Source organism: Astyanax mexicanus, chromosome 9, assembly GCF_023375975.1.
Source record: "Astyanax mexicanus isolate ESR-SI-001 chromosome 9, AstMex3_surface, whole genome shotgun sequence".
Classification (NCBI taxonomy): domain Eukaryota; kingdom Metazoa; phylum Chordata; class Actinopteri; order Characiformes; family Acestrorhamphidae; genus Astyanax; species Astyanax mexicanus.
The window spans coordinates 23,553,829-23,569,374 of NC_064416.1; the positions used below are offsets into that span (position 1 = coordinate 23,553,829).

The 15,546-nt window shown below is 37.5% G+C and overlaps 2 protein-coding genes across 3 annotated transcripts in view; one reads left to right on the top strand and one right to left on the bottom strand.

Moving 5' to 3' along the window:
* Positions 1–359: 359 nt before the first annotated feature.
* On the top strand, positions 360–12,716 carry hacd3 (3-hydroxyacyl-CoA dehydratase 3). The gene is made up of 11 exons (XM_007249163.4): positions 360–583; positions 3,887–3,929; positions 4,010–4,083; positions 4,758–4,922; positions 5,099–5,147; positions 5,240–5,350; positions 6,014–6,141; positions 7,355–7,467; positions 10,585–10,691; positions 10,805–10,936; positions 12,067–12,716. The coding sequence occupies exons 1-11, from the start codon at positions 503–505 to the stop codon at positions 12,141–12,143; spliced, it is 1,080 nt and encodes a 359-aa protein (XP_007249225.1). The 5' UTR covers positions 360–502; the 3' UTR covers positions 12,144–12,716.
* A 22-nt stretch (positions 12,717–12,738) lies between these two features.
* Positions 12,739–15,546, bottom strand: part of ints14 (integrator complex subunit 14) — a 28,369-nt gene continuing 25,561 nt past the window's right edge. For both annotated transcript variants that reach the window (XM_022679665.2, XM_007249162.4), the window contains exons 8-12: positions 15,327–15,471; positions 14,671–14,804; positions 13,923–14,041; positions 13,754–13,819; positions 12,739–13,317 (exon numbers count right to left, since the gene is read on the bottom strand). In XM_022679665.2, the coding sequence (XP_022535386.1) occupies positions 13,060–13,317; positions 13,754–13,819; positions 13,923–14,041; positions 14,671–14,804; positions 15,327–15,471 (722 nt within the window). In that variant the 3' untranslated portion in view covers positions 12,739–13,059. The remainder of the gene's footprint in view (positions 13,318–13,753; positions 13,820–13,922; positions 14,042–14,670; positions 14,805–15,326; positions 15,472–15,546) is intronic.

Sequence of the window (15,546 nt, forward strand, 5' to 3'; positions counted from 1 at the left end):
CCTGTACTTAACCCTAAACACTAATTTAAAAGCTTTTTAAATCTTCCTAGTGCTGTTTTTTAGTGTAGTGAGCGGGGCTAAGCTATTGTTTCATTGGCTCGTTTATAGTCTATTCTGATGAACAACAGATCTCAATTAGTGTGCAACAAAACATTTGAAAAAATAAGAAAATACATTATGTCCTATAATATAATATATGGTCTCAGTAGTGTATAGTGCAAGTTTTTTTCAACTTGGGAAGTCTGCATTTCGGGCTGACTAGGTATTCTCCTCGGTGGAAGTTCTCTGGTGCAGTGCAGTACTGTACCACTGTACTCCAGCAGCGCGGCTACGTGCGCGAGCACAGCGCCTCTTGGCGGCGCAGACACGCGCGCACTCGCTTCACCGAATATTCTGGTGCTCGCGCTGTCTTCCGGCAGGGCGCTCGGTATGTATCGGCGCTCTTCATCCTTCATTCCCGAGCTGTAGAGGAGACGGCAGCACTCGCCCGCGAATCCCCGCCATGCAGACCCTCACCCCGCACGTGTTCTGGGCTCAGCGGCACGGAGATATCTACCTGCGGGTGGAGATCAGCGACGCCAAGGTAAGCGGAGCTCCTCCCTCAGACTGCGGGGCTGTTAACCTAGCTACAGCCGGCTAGCCACCGGTTACCCGCAAACACCGGTCCAACAGCGATTCAACAGCTTACTTAACGCTATAAACCTGTACACACTTAAATAAATGCTTATATAGACAGTAATGGAGCTGCTCCGTTTCTGCGTGCGTGATTTCTGACCGTGTTTCAGCTCTATCCGCATCATTTCCTTCTGCACTCAGTTAACCTAACAGTTTAACGTTACCTAGTTAGCTAGAGCTAACGTTAGCTATTGACAATAAGAAACGAGCTACAGCTATAATATCAACCATTAACCTCGGTTTACAGGTGGGATGTGTGTAACTTTAAATAATACTTTTTATATAACAACTTTAGTAATAACTGTTAGAAGTGAAGTATGAATAAATAGACATTATTAATCTAGTGCAAAGTATGGGTTCAAAGTCTGTGTTACCCAACAATCACCTGATTAAAAAGGCACACGCTATTTCCACCCAGGTGTGGGTTATCAGTGTGTAATAATTGCGTCTAGGTCTTAGCCTGTACTATTACTAAAATATTTATATGGAAGTCAGTGTACAAAAAAAAAACGTTTGTTCCAAGTTATTAACCATGACGTTTTTACACAATTTAAAGAACAACTGAAAAATTCAAATTATGTAAAAAAGAAAGAAAACAAAAACTGAGATACAAAGTTTTGCATGATGGTGACTATTGGCATTGTACTTTCTTAAATCTGCATTTTAGTTTCACAATTTAGCAACTAGAATCTCTCTTTTGTTCGAATACAATGGCCATTTTAAAATCCAAGAACCGATTTGACTAATCTTTATTTTAAAAGCTTGACATTGCTTAACTACCACACTAATGCATAAATCCTGGGCTCTACAAAGATATTTTGCTGTATTTTACCCACAAATAAGCTTTTTCCAGTAATTACTGCACTGCAAAAGTTTAAATTAAGGGGTGCAATTAGCCCCCCTGTGTTGCAAATGCTACTTGTACAAAGTGCAAATAGTCACTGCCTTAAAAGAAAAATGACCAGATGTCAAAGATGTGAACCACCTGCCATCTGGTCCAGTCCCAGTTTCAGGTCATGATTTATTTACAGAGCACTGGATGGGAACACCAGGCTTGTATATAGGGATTGTTGTTTCCCTGAAATACCCAATACCTCTTACCTTCCCCCAACATTTGTCATTTACACACTGCAGCAGACATTCAATTGTATAAGGAGACCATCTGCTCAGAAGCAACCATACACTCTTAATTATTTACTTTTGTTAAGCGACTAATCTGATGATTATTTTTTCGATTAGTTGATTTAAATTCCTAGAAGATGTGTGAATGTGGAAAGTACTGATATTTAGTGAGTATTATTATTTTAAAAGAACCATATTCATTAAAAAAACACTTACACAGTGCATTGGTGGCGCTTCTTAGACTTGCAACTATATTAGGAAGCAATATCTTACCATACACTAAAACAAAATACTATTAAAATATTAAGAAAAAAGTTGGTTGGACTCAACAATCTCAATAATGTTATTTTAAGACCCATATAACTAAAATATCAGTCAACGCAGGGAAAGCATTTATTTGGGTTAATTAATTTTGTCATGTTTTTGCATATTAACAAAGTAGGCCCATCACAGTAATTGTGTAGTTTATTGTGTAGTTGTTTAGTTTAGTTTAGTTTGTCATCATATCATATAATTTATAGATATACAGTTACTTCAATCTTTTTTGTGGACCTCAGTGTTGCTCCTTGTATTTACATAGAAGAAGAACCTAATCATGTGAATAAGCTGGAATGTCGACTTTTTGTTTATTTAGGATGTTTATATTTCTAATATCTAAATACTCTTAATCATTAAATGTGCCTGGCTCTTTAAAATTTTAATTTAATTTAAATTTTAATTTACCTACATAAAAAAGTGTAATTAATTACGTTAAGGTGCAATAGCATTATGATTATATTAGTGAAGCTCTTAAGTTAGCAATAATATTTACAATGGGAACAAAACAAATTGTCCACAAATTGTCATATTGTCACAATTTTAATGGTGTTCTTAATTACAGTATGTTCTACACTACATATGTAGTCACAGCAGACTCTGATAGTGGTTGTATTGTTTTGCTTCCACAGAACGGTTACAGGTAGTCCTGTATTGTGTATACAGGTTTAATGCAAATAAGGATAGCGCCAAAGGCCTTCAGGATAGGCTGTTAATCTTGGCGCAGTGTTGCTAGGTAACTATTTATGGTTCTTTACACAACAGAACTTTAATGATTTACAAGTTGCACTCAATAACCATAAATAATTTTTTAATGCAGATAAAACTGAGTTTGTGTTATTTTGTGTGGTATTAACTCACTATCTTTACCAAAGATGGAACACACATTTAAAAAGACACTGTGTATGAAGATAGCCTGAAGATTAACCTGATCTGGTAGATGTTATAAAACTTATCTTGTGAGCAAATTGTGAAAAGTTTTCCCTTTATTGAAATAAAACTTGCTTCCCCTCTGCACTGTAGAAAGATGCTTATTAAAGCAACTTTCCTTTTAGCTTTTTGAATTATGGTGACCTGCTATGCATGCATACACTAGCTTTAACTCTCAGGCCGTTAGACTTTATTACTCTTTAGTTTGTCACCTTGCTCTAAGATTCACTACCTGAGACAATAATACTACTCATTGTTGTAAGCTATAGGTTAATGTTGGGTGTCCATTTCTGTGTGAAAGGCTGATTAGATACTGGAGTTTATTAGATTTGTTAGGCACTTCTGTTTTTAACTCATTACATGACATCTTAATTCATACATTTGTGGTTGCTGTTGCTGGTGCCAAAACCTTTAATTTTTAGAACGGTTGTTTGTGATAAGTGCTTCACTTCATTTTTATTGCTCCATACAATTGGTTAAGAAGAACCATTGACATAAAAGCATGATGTGTTGAGGCCACATCTATCCTGCTGTGTATAAGTGGATGTGTTTGGCACATGTGTTCTCATGAAATGACTTGCAGGTGGTACGTTGAAGTCTTAGTTTAAGTTAAGATGGTACATGGTCTAAAAAGTGTAAGAACCTCTAAACTAAACCAATGAACAGTCCTAGAGTTTGCCGTTGTTTCAGGTGTGATAGTAGTTTCACCATTCATCTTGAACCTATGCAATAACAGCACTGACCTGTATTTTTGTTCATCTGTATTTAAAGTAGTAGGCACAAAATGCAAAGCTGGAACGCTGCAGGCGGATCTCACACACAGTGATGTTTGTTTCTTTTGCAGAACCTGGACATTAGTGTTCAAGAGAACGTCCTCCGCTTCAGAGGTAGGTTAGTTTTGCCTTTAATAGAGCTACTCTATGAATCATCTCTCATGATTTTAAACTTTATTTTGTTGTTTTTCAAGGCCAGGGTCATGGAGCCAAGGGAGAAAATGAATATGAGTTCAGCTTGGAGTTCCTTAAACCAGTGAAACCTGAGGTGGGTTGAGTTTCTCTTAATTCATGAGGAATTTACTTTCATTTGACAGGGAAGATGGAAACATTAATGGATAACATTGGAAAGTATAGCTATAGATGTTTGCAGATGTTGTTAGAAACCTACAGTGTGGGTTTAAGACCTGTTTATTTGTATCTAGTGTTCAATAAAAAAAAAGTTCTCTTACATTTGAACAGGCACAATTTGGTTAAAATTGAACAGTTTCCAGGTGATCCCTTGTACAGCTTTTTGGCATTTTCAGGGTGCATTAAAATGTGTTTATAGGACTGTTGAACTCATTTATATAAATTATATAGACATTGAAGTTGGTCATTGATGCTTAAAATACAGCCTTGTGCCAAATTTTACTTGTAGTCAGATTGTTAATCAAAATTACTTAACAGGTCCACTGCTTGTAAAATAACTTTTGAGTTTATGTGCACAATTTCTACTTATGTGCTCATTTTAATAAAAAAGCATATTTGTGATATGTACAACAAATATAAATGTGGCTATTTAAGCATTTTATGTTTTATTATTTTGCAGCATATTAAATTATTGGGAAAATTATCAATTATTTTCACATGTAAAGTCAACAAAACCTGTCCTTTTGAATTGTCTAAACTTTTGTACACACCTCTAGTATATGTTGTTGTTGCTGTTTTTTTTAAATAAAGGTAAAACACAAGTCCACCCAGAGGCAGGTGAACATCGCCGTAAGAAAGCAGGGGCATTGCTGGTGGGATCGTCTCACTAAGCAGGAGAAGAAGCCTGTGTTTCTGGCCCCTGACTTCGACCGCTGGCTGGATGAATCTGATGCTGAGATGGAGCTGAAAGAAAAGGTTTGGAGAAGATCAAAATATTATATCAATAATAGCAGATATCAAATATCTGCTGTTTTTATAACTGGAGATATTTGGAAAGGATTAAAAAATGAAATATTTACATTTTCAACAAGTGTGGTGGTGTTTCGGAAGGAGATGTTTTGACCCTGGTTAATCTATTTATGCGTACACAGGAAGAGAAAATAAATAAAGTGTCGGTGGAGTCGAGGATTCGAAAGGACCGTAAGTGAGCGGTCTGATCTCCCATGCACGAAATGTTTGCACTTCAAATGAAGGAAAGTACCTCTTAAAATCCTTCTCCATTTTCTTTTCAGCTTTTCTAGGCCTGAAGAAGGGATATCTCTTCATGTACAACCTGGTCCAGTTTCTGGGGTTCTCTTGGATCTTTGTGAACATGACCGTGCGGCTTTTCATACTTGGGCAGGGTGAGGGGTTTTTTATTATATGCCTAATGATAAATACACGGACATCTTAAATATTGCGGGACTAGTATTGACAATACTTGCTTGATCTATCAGCGTGCATGACTGTTCCTACAATAAACATACTGCTACTACAATACTGTCAGTTTGATTGTCGGATTGTGCATAGTGCTGTAAATATTCTTCCGGTCATGTGCAGCATGCAAAATATTACATATTTTCATATCACAAAAATAGACACAGATAAATATATCAGGTACACATTTTCATGGACAGTTGTAGTGATTAATAATAATAATAATAATAATAATAATAATAATAATAATAATAATAATAATGAAAATAATATTGGTTAATTAAAACAATTTTGAGAGTGGTGAGTAATATAACAAAACAGAAAAATGCCTTTTAAAAAGTTTATAAAATGAATTAAAATGCATACTGATTGTATTTAGCTGTGTTTAAAGCCTCAGATTCAGAAATGGCATTAACCAGCAACATTAGCAGTATTAGATTGAGCCCCACACTGCCCTATACACATTTGACATATCTGTGAAGGTGCTGTTTGTAGTAAATCATGGTAGAGGTGTTACAAGTTTTCTTTTTGACAAAGTTCTCGATTTTTCTTAAACACATTGTTTATTTCCACTCCTTTGTTTTTGACAGATTCCTTCTATGACACATTTCACACTATTGCCGATGTGATGTACTTCTGCCAGATGCTGGCAATTATTGAGGTTATTAACCCTGCACTGGGCTTGGTTAAGTCTGGGGTGATTCCTGCCTTTATACAGGTAAGAGCCTATGATTAATCAGAACTCTCGGTCTTAGGGTGTTTTCACACTGTAGTTCATTTCTGTGGTCCAAATCAGTTGTTTACTTGGAGCTATTTCCCCCTTGCAAAATGCACCCTAACAAACCACGCAAGCGTGTTGTCACATTTGGAGCCCAAGAAGCAAGAAAGGAAATATGACAAGAAGTTTCTGCATTCCAGATTAGTGTATGTATCTGTGCAGTGTGAAACTGCTTTAACACTGAACTCAGAAACATTGCTGCTGTGCTTTTAAACACAATGTTGTCAATAGGATGTCCGTGCAGCCAAAAGCAGTGAACACTGCACATATGGCATTAAGTGTGAAAACAGCTTAGCATAGATCAGCAGCAGAGACAGCGTTTGTTCATAGCTGTTGTAATTATCTGGCTTACCTATCAGGTTAAACTGGACCTGAACAGCTGTTTAGCTCAAACCCGAGGTGTATATTTGAAAGTCAAGTCGAGGTCGATTCATGTTGACACCAAGTGTACAAACGAACCAGAGTCCGTTTTAACTGGACCAAATACTGCTTGTTTGAAAACACACTTAAATAAACATGTCTGCTACATATTAAAGCTCACCTTCCGCGAAAATCCGATTTTTCTTGTTTTTTGTGGAATACAGTAGGTCTCTCCGAGTTGAATGTGTACACCTGCACATTAAACTGTTTTGCAGCCCCCATTGTCTGCAGGAGCTAAGCAAAGAAATCCCCCCTCCCCCCCTCCGAAAAACGGGTGAATTTTGAATTATCTTTCTGCCTACGTAGGCAGAAACTCACAGACCAGCCCACCTTGGCTCGAGAAACTCCCAGAGGCGGAGCTGAAGCGACGCAACATCACCGCTCATCAGTTAGGAGGTGGGAGGCAGTGAGCGGCAGAGCGGTGGAGGGGCGTCGCAGTGCTCCTAGCCAATCAGAGGAGAGATATTTGCATGCTGTTTGCATGTATGAATATTCATGAGCAAAGCTGGAATCCGGTCATTTTGGACACACGCCTAAAACAGTCCATTAAAAAAGAGCTATACAGAGACACCTGAGCACTTTTTTTTTACAAAAACGGCTCACATGTCATTCATTCATACTAGAGACCACAACTAGAAATTTTAAAATGAAAGAAAAAACGACGGAAGGTGAGCTTTAACACTACTGTTACTACTGTATTATTTAACTTTTCACTCTGATTTTTTTTGTTAAGGTGATGGGGAGGAATGTTATCCTTTTTGTCATCTTTGGTAGCTTAGAGGAGATGCAGAACAAACCAGTTGTCTTTTTTGTCTTCTATCTGTGGAGTGCCATTGAGATATTCAGGTAAGTGTGTGAAAATAACCTACCTTTATTTAATTAGGGAACACTATCTGCACAAGTATTAAGACACCTGCTCATTTATGATTTCTTCCAAAATTAGGGGTATTAAAAAATATTGTGTTTGTGTTAAAGTAACTATCTCTACTGTCCGATCAAGAGTTGTAGCAGCATTGCTGTGAGGATTTGATAGCAACAAAAGGATATGTGTGTTTGGGTTGCTGGATGATCACCACCTCACCTCTTCCCAAAAGTATTTGTTGGAGCACCATCATTCTAGAAAACGCAGAGCCACTGCTCCACAGCTTAATACTGGGGTGCTGTACACCCCTCTAGTCCAGTAAATTCATGCTGTTTATCTGCATCAAAAGTTCTATTCTATTGCAGTGCTTCTCAGCAGAGACTAGAAAAGCTGTATATGTGAACATGTGCACATCTGTGTCAGCAATAGGTGCCACTTTCCCCTCGGGAATCAATAAAGTATCTATCTATCTATCTATCACTTAAAACAGTTGAATGCATTTATTAATAGGGATGTGCACAAGCATTTGTACATATATAGCTAGTGTATTTTAGCAGTGTTCTACTGAAGCATTAACATGGCACTGTTTTTGGCCATGGCTTCATTCAAGGAAGTTATGCTACAACTGTGTGGTTTGAATTGAATTGTATCATTTTTATAATCTATCACATAATACCACAGTCTATCTACAGCATTTCCTCTACAGACCCCGCACTGTTGTGCAGAGCAAGATGTTTGTATTCTATGTTGTTTGAGATGTGCAACATTGGGACTTTAATTGTTGTTGTCATGCAAAATGGGATCTTTACAGGAGAAGAAAAATAACCTTTTAAATGTATAATTATCTTATCTTATTAGGAAGGTGCGTAGAACCCTATTGTTTTTGCTAAGATTTTTCTTCTTATTATTATTATTATTATTATTATTATTATTATTATTATTATTATTATTATTATTATTATTCTTTTTCTCCTGTAAAAACAGTTGTGCAGCCTAAACCGTAAGTCATAGAGAAATGAAACTTGGTAGGTAGATGTAGGATCAGTGCATCTCGGTGGACAACAAAAATGGCACCGATTGGTCAAGTGGTGGCGCTATAAACAAGGAAATTCATTTTTCACAATTTTCTCAATAACTCAAAAACCATAAGACCTACATTCAAAATTCTTTTTTTGATGGATTCCTTGGGTCAATACCAACAACTTTCCAATTTGGACCATGCACTTCCGTCTATATAGATTTTGTGCTAATTTGCATAATATGCAAAACCTACTTTTGCAAACTAGTCCTAGGAATTTTGACCAATCCTGGCATGTTTGGTATCAAAACACTCGTGAGAGCATGCGCTTCAATATTCATTAAGAAAAAGTTGAAATATGTAAACAATATGGCCGCCATATGCAAATTAGTCCTTCCGGATATATGCCCCATTCACTTCAAGAGGTAAATTTGGAGCACTGTTTCTCAGCAACCGTGCAACCTAGCAAGTTGAAACTTTGCATGCAGAATCTATCATACAGCCTCTAAAGGATGTTCAAAGGGCAACTTAATCAATCAACATGGCTGAACACCATCAGCCAATCAGCATTCAGCAGACATTTTGGCAGGCTGAATGTTGCCCAATCTGGATGATATTTGGCAGTTATGTTCAGGTGGAGACACTGTAGTGACCTGCAAAGTGCTGAAACAATCCGCCCACTGGGGGGCGCTGTTCCAAAAAAACGAGTATATGTCAATCATGCTGTACTATTTTGACATCTAATTGTTTTTGCCATATTTAGTACAGTGGCTCTGACAAATTTCTCAATACAACTATGTTTAAAAAGTGCTTTGTTCATTCATAATTGCTAATTGTTTGAAAATAGCTATATTGAAACTACTCTCTGGATATTTGGCCTATCACCTCCATTTCAGTCTTGCTGCACACTGTAGAGTCTCTAGGTAAATGTTCATTAAAAACATTTGTGAAAATTTCACATACAATACTCTCCAGGCATCAAGCAATCTGTGCGTCCTTGGAATTTCTAACCTAAATTGCTGTAACTCTGCAGTATTTGCTGTAATCTCACAATGTTAAAGACCTCTGTACAATATCACTCTGATGAAGCGCCATTTAATACAGAACTAGATTAAGAATAACTTGACATTACATGTCATATCAGAACATTCACTCCTTTGTGCCTCTTCTCAACATTAATAACAGGTGAAAGACTTTTGATCATTTTAAATGTGACAGAATGTCTCCAATTGTGTTAGACCTTCTTACACATCACCATCCTATGCTCTAGTAGGCACCATTGTGCTAGTTGGTGCTTGATGAAGCGCCATTTAATTCAGAACTAGATTTATAATAACTTCGTAATTACATGTCACATCAGAACATTCACTCCTTTGTGTTAATTTAAACTTGTTTGGTCAAACATTTCAGCTTGTTCTGCAAAGGTTCAAAGGTCAATCTGAATACCACTTTGTGAACATTCTGGTTGAAGCCACCTAATCAATACCAATAACATGTAGACACCTTTTGACTAGTTCTAACTCACTTAATGAATATCCTACAAAGTTCACTAGATTTACATGTGAATTTAAGCACTGATCAGGTTGAAAGGCCTCTGCTCAACATTAATAACAGGTGAAAAACTTGATAATTTCTAAATGTGACAGGGCATTTCCAATCATATTAGACCTTCTTACACATCACCATTCAATGCTCCAGTAGGCACCATTGTGCAAGTTGGTGCTTGAACCCGATGATTGCCGCTTGCGGCTATATTTTCAATTATTATTCTATAATTTCTTTGTTCAATTATGACAGTGTAAAAAAACTATTAATTGCTCAATTCTGCTTCAAGTCCAATTGGCTCTCATGGAGGAAGATGGCTCTAATGGCTCTTCCCTGTTCACTCCCACTGTGATCTGGTCAGCACAGACATCTTCTGGCTGGTGTATCAGAGCTGGAGATCCAGTCAAGGAAAATTATTCAGTTCTATGTCTTATTGGAAATACAATTGATTGAGATACAAGGTTTTCGCATCCCAATGGTAATATCTTGATACTTTAAGGAGTGCAAACCTAAGATGCATTTTCACTGTGCACTTTAGATACCCCTTCTACATGCTGGCCTGTATTGATACTGAATGGAAGATGCTAACCTGGCTCCGGTACACAATTTGGATGCCGCTGTACCCGCTGGGTGTTTTGGCAGAAGGTGGGTAACAGCAACAGATAAACCACATTTTCTCAATTATCTGTGTGTTAATGAATACAAAGCCGGGGTCAGGTGCTTGTGAAAACCATAACCTCTCTCTTATTTTCCTTCAGCTGTGTCTGTCATCCAGTCCATCCCCATCTTTGATGAGACTAAATTCTTAAGCATTCCCCTGCCGGCAGCCCTGGGCTCCAGCATCAGCTTCTCTTACATCTTGCGGTTTTACCTGCTGATTATGTTCCTGGGTGAGTCTCTGTTCTTCTTCAAATATTGCTGCTAGAATTTTAATATTTTAACACTGAGATTTTTCACTTGGTGTAAGACGGCTTATACAGCTTTGTTTAAAATCTTGTCTTTCTTACGATATTTACGATATTTACATTACATCACGTACTTTAACTAGGTTAAAGAAGAAATCCAGTGTGAAATGGAAGTGGGTTTGAGTGAAACCTGGTAACGAGTACAAACTTTAGTCGAGTAGGCCACCACCATTCGCTCCAGTATTTAGAAATACAGTGCTTTTAGCCAATGCTCCCAACTGCCTTACAAGGCTGGCAATGGAGGCATTACATTGCCCATGCAAAAAAATCAACAAGCTCAAAGTAGGTCCACAGTTAAATGGTAGAATTCTGAGGGCCCTGACATTTAAAACAAGGCACTGATAACTTAGTGTAGTTTATTAAAAATCATTGTTATCCTGTGTTTGATTGCAAAATTTATTCTGTAAAAAATACATGAATTTCAGCTGTTGCTAAAAAATATCCCTACAACATTTTTACATTTCTGTTGTACCTATTCGTTCATCAGGGTTAGTCGGATTATCGTGATTTAATTTCAAGATAGCAACACATGGAAAACTACCTTAGGGTACTGTGCGTGTATAAACTGTTATTTTTAATAAACTACCTGTGTATTTAAAGCTTTTTTTATGTCAGGGCCCTCAGAATTCTACCAATAAAGTGCAGACCTACTTCGGGCTTATTAATGGTGTAACAATAGCAATTTTTTTGAAGGGCAATGCTTTGCCCCCCATCAATAGCATTGTAGCTCTTTAGAATCATGGCCATATGAGATTAGACTGTAGTAATGGCATTATTGGGATTTTTGAGAAAGACAAGCATATGAAACAAAATGTATTAAGATTAAATCTTAATAAACATTCAGACCATTGCATCATAGTGATATGTCTTAAAGATAACTAAATAATGTGCATGCTCATGATCTCTAGCAGCTGACCCCAGATCCTTCCATTGCATTAATGCCATGATTTGCAGAAGTTTAATAATACATTTCTTTACCTGCCATATAAAATATTACATCACTAAGGCTGTATCTGTTAAATGACTAAACGTACAATACTTTGGACACTTTTCAGGACTCTTCTTCAACTTCCGCTACCTCTTCAAGCAGAGGAGGAAACGATTCCGCACCAAGAAGAGGAAACCCAACTAAGACACCCTCAGGAGAAATATATACTTCATATTCAGCCCCCTGCCTTTACCACCATGTCCTGCAGTGTCTATCCTCACTTCCGTCCTCATTCTACCTTCCTTCCTCCACTCTGTTAGAGAAGTTATTCTACAAACAGACATCCGACCCTCCTCTAACTCTAAGTGCATTTACTGTATTATTTCTGTATTGAATAGCCAATCTCTACTATACCTTACGTTAAAGGATCACGTAAATTAATTTGATATGACAAACTTGAAAGTATTTATATATTTATGGAAGTGTCATTCCTGATTAAGCTGGGCATTGAGGTAGAACAGCAGCATGACTGACCATACAAAAATTACTTAGCATTTCAACTTTACGATCTTTCCCTGGGACATGTTTAAATTTGATAATTTCTACTGACCACACCAGACAACCTAGAAAGGAGACCATGAACCTCAGGGACAGTTACGTTTTCAAAGTATAGCAGTATAAGTCCAGAGGATTGGTGATGTTCTGCTATGTTCTACTGAAAACAGACATGCGGTACGTGATACGGACAACTGTTTCAAATAAAGATTTCAAAAGTAAGTGACTGCAGTCTTACATTAACACATCAAAGTTGTGAAACACATTTATTTTTTTTTGTCATGGTAGAAAATACTATGTACAAGGAAAAAACACTACACATTAAACAAATCCTTTAGCCTTCTTATTTTCAAAAACTAGACCACATTCTTTAAAAAACATCAGGAAGGATTTTCTCCACATCACAAAGTTCATGTTCGTCGCAACTGTAATTTATCCTACATTACTAAGACTTTGGAACGTGGCTTTTGAAAACAGTCCAGGGGATCTAAAAGAAACCCCTTAACGCTGAAAAATGCAATTCCGATGGTAGACAAAAGATTCCACACTGCATTCTTCTCACCCTCTACATCCTGTCGGCACCAGATCCTCCCCCTGAAAAGTCAGTGAGCATAGGGGTGATGTTATGTTCAAAGGCAGCATACTGGGAATCTCCGGTACTGGCCAGCTTGAGTTGCTGGGCAGCGTGAGACAGCTGGAAGGCAGCGTCCGGATGTGCGGAGTCAGGCAGCAGGGTGCACTCCCGCTCTAAAAGCTCAGCCACACCTTTCAACAGTTCCCAGAAACCAAATGCCAGCGCAGCCTTCCGCAGACGATTGAGTTCCTGTAATATGTACACGCAAATTGCAGTTTTCAGATTTTGTTCTCAAAATGATATCTTTTAAATATAGTGAGCTGTAGGAATGCACATTTTTTAAAATTAAAATTGACAATTGTAATATTTAGTTTTTCATCTATATATGTATTGCAATCTTAAAGAAAGTACAGGAATTTACCACACTTCATTAGACATTAATGATCCAACATGTCATGACGCTAATAATGCCTTGGGCAGATCAAATTTGCTTCAGGTAGGTATGTCATGAAAAACGACAAGTGAAATTTTTCTTGTTGCGCAATTCATTTGTTATAATGTTCTACACATTACATTGCATTGCATTTCTGGCATGTGCCTTGTGCATGCACTCACTGCAATGTTAATCATGAAATGATAAACTGTGTGGACCTTTTTCTACTAAAAAAAAATACAACAGGTATACCTTGTAGAAAGTTTGTGTTTTCTCTGGAAGTTTTCTTGCATTTCGGAGAATTTTCTGCACATCTGTCTGTAATCAGCAAAGATTCATTTGGAGTTCATTTTCAAAATATTTGCGGGATATAATTTGCTTGGAACATTTAAATATGTATACAATATTAATGATAGAATACCTGCAACCCACTGGCTTTGATCCAAACAGTGACGTTTTGGGCGTAGCTGCGTTTGTTTTTGGGCTGGACAGGGAAAGGGCTTTTGCTGTCATCTTCACCATAGGGATTCTCTAGAGCATCTACAAACAGACCCAAGTATTTAGAAATGTTTTTTTACACACTTACACACACACACACTGTTTGACAGTTATAAGTGCTGACAGCATATATGGTTTGAGAAAGAGGCATAATGAAACCAATCATGGTAACTGATATAAAAAATACACCACAGTAAAAACAATCTTAACACAGTGATTTTTAAACAGTGGGTCACAGCCCCCCCTCCCCCACTGGGCAGCAGTGGTCCAGCTAGTGAGTCATTAGCCAAAAATGTCTTTTGTTTTGCAGAGTAAAATTTAATATATGGATAGATTTAATAAATGTAATTAAAAATTGTAACATATGATGCAAATTACTTTCACAACAGTAGACCCTGAGGCAGGTGCACAATCTACTGCATCTCTAAGCAAACTAAGAAACCCAAGCTTAAACTAGAACAGAGTCTCAATGTTTGTGGTACTCAAGACCACATAAGCCTAATGTTGATTCATATCTCAGTTCGCAACTCAGTTTCACAACCTTACATCCAGCACTTGATAGCTGGAAACATCATTAACCATCTCATTACGTGATTTACAAAAAATGCGGTATATTTTTAGTGTTTGTCTCAGGACTACCTATGAGTTTAAATAAAAAAATTAAAGGCTACCTGAGACTGGTCCAAGCTGAGACATTTTTCCCAGCCAAGGAAGAGGCAGTGGACCAGGATCAAAAAGTGACATCATTAGATTGGACTTCTTCTTACTATCCGCCTGGGAGTACAGCATTCCATACCAGTCAGGCCTGACAAAAGAATCTCAGTATTAGTCACATTTTATTTACTATGAACTAGCACTAGAGAGCTTCTTCAATAAAATACAACAGAAAATGTCACTGTCACAACAAAATATTTGTAATCATTTCATTTCTTGTGCTAAATTAAGTTTCATTGTAGCAGATGTATAAAACTAGGCATCAGAAATAATGTTATAGGGTTTGATACTTTAGCACACCAAAAAAAATTTGCACAACTCTTTAAAACCATTGTGGAATCAATTTGGTGAGAGCCCCTTTCTCCAGTCTGCTCTGCTATAGTGCACAAAACAAGGTCCATAAAGGCAGGGTTTGGGCGACATTAGTGAAAGTTCTTAGTTGACAAAGCACTGAAAAACCACCTATAAAATACTAATATCAAATTATTTGGAATGGGGTGTCAGGGGAAAAAAAGTCTTTGTAATGCAATGTGTAGGTATCCCAATACAATCCCTTTTCCAAATATGCTACAAGGTTTGTGAATGTCGGTGGCTAAATACTATAGTTTCTTACGCAAGCTGCACAAGGGCAACCATGCCCTCCACTTTCAGACTGCCATGCAGGAGGACGCAGAAATTTGGGCTTTTTCCTGCCATTTGATTGGCTGAGGTCTCCTCTTCCATGTCTTCAGTTGTCCCCGTTCCCACTTCGTCTGCTTCTGAGAGCAAACAGAAAAGCCAAGAATGATTACATTGTCACTGCAAACATAGAAACACAGAAACAAATGTTCTGC

What these genes read in the sequence shown, in the direction of transcription:
- hacd3 (XM_007249163.4), top strand. Translation starts at nt 503, where the DNA reads ATGCAGACCCTCACCCCGCACGTGTTCTGGGCTCAGCGGCACGGAGAT. An exon ending in AGATGGAGCTGAAAGAAAAG is followed by an intron (nt 4,923 to 5,098) that starts GTTTGGAGAAGA and finishes ATGCGTACACAG; the next exon opens with GAAGAGAAAATAAATAAAGT. An exon ending in CCTGCTGATTATGTTCCTGG is followed by an intron (nt 10,937 to 12,066) that starts GTGAGTCTCTGT and finishes GACACTTTTCAG; the next exon opens with GACTCTTCTTCAACTTCCGC.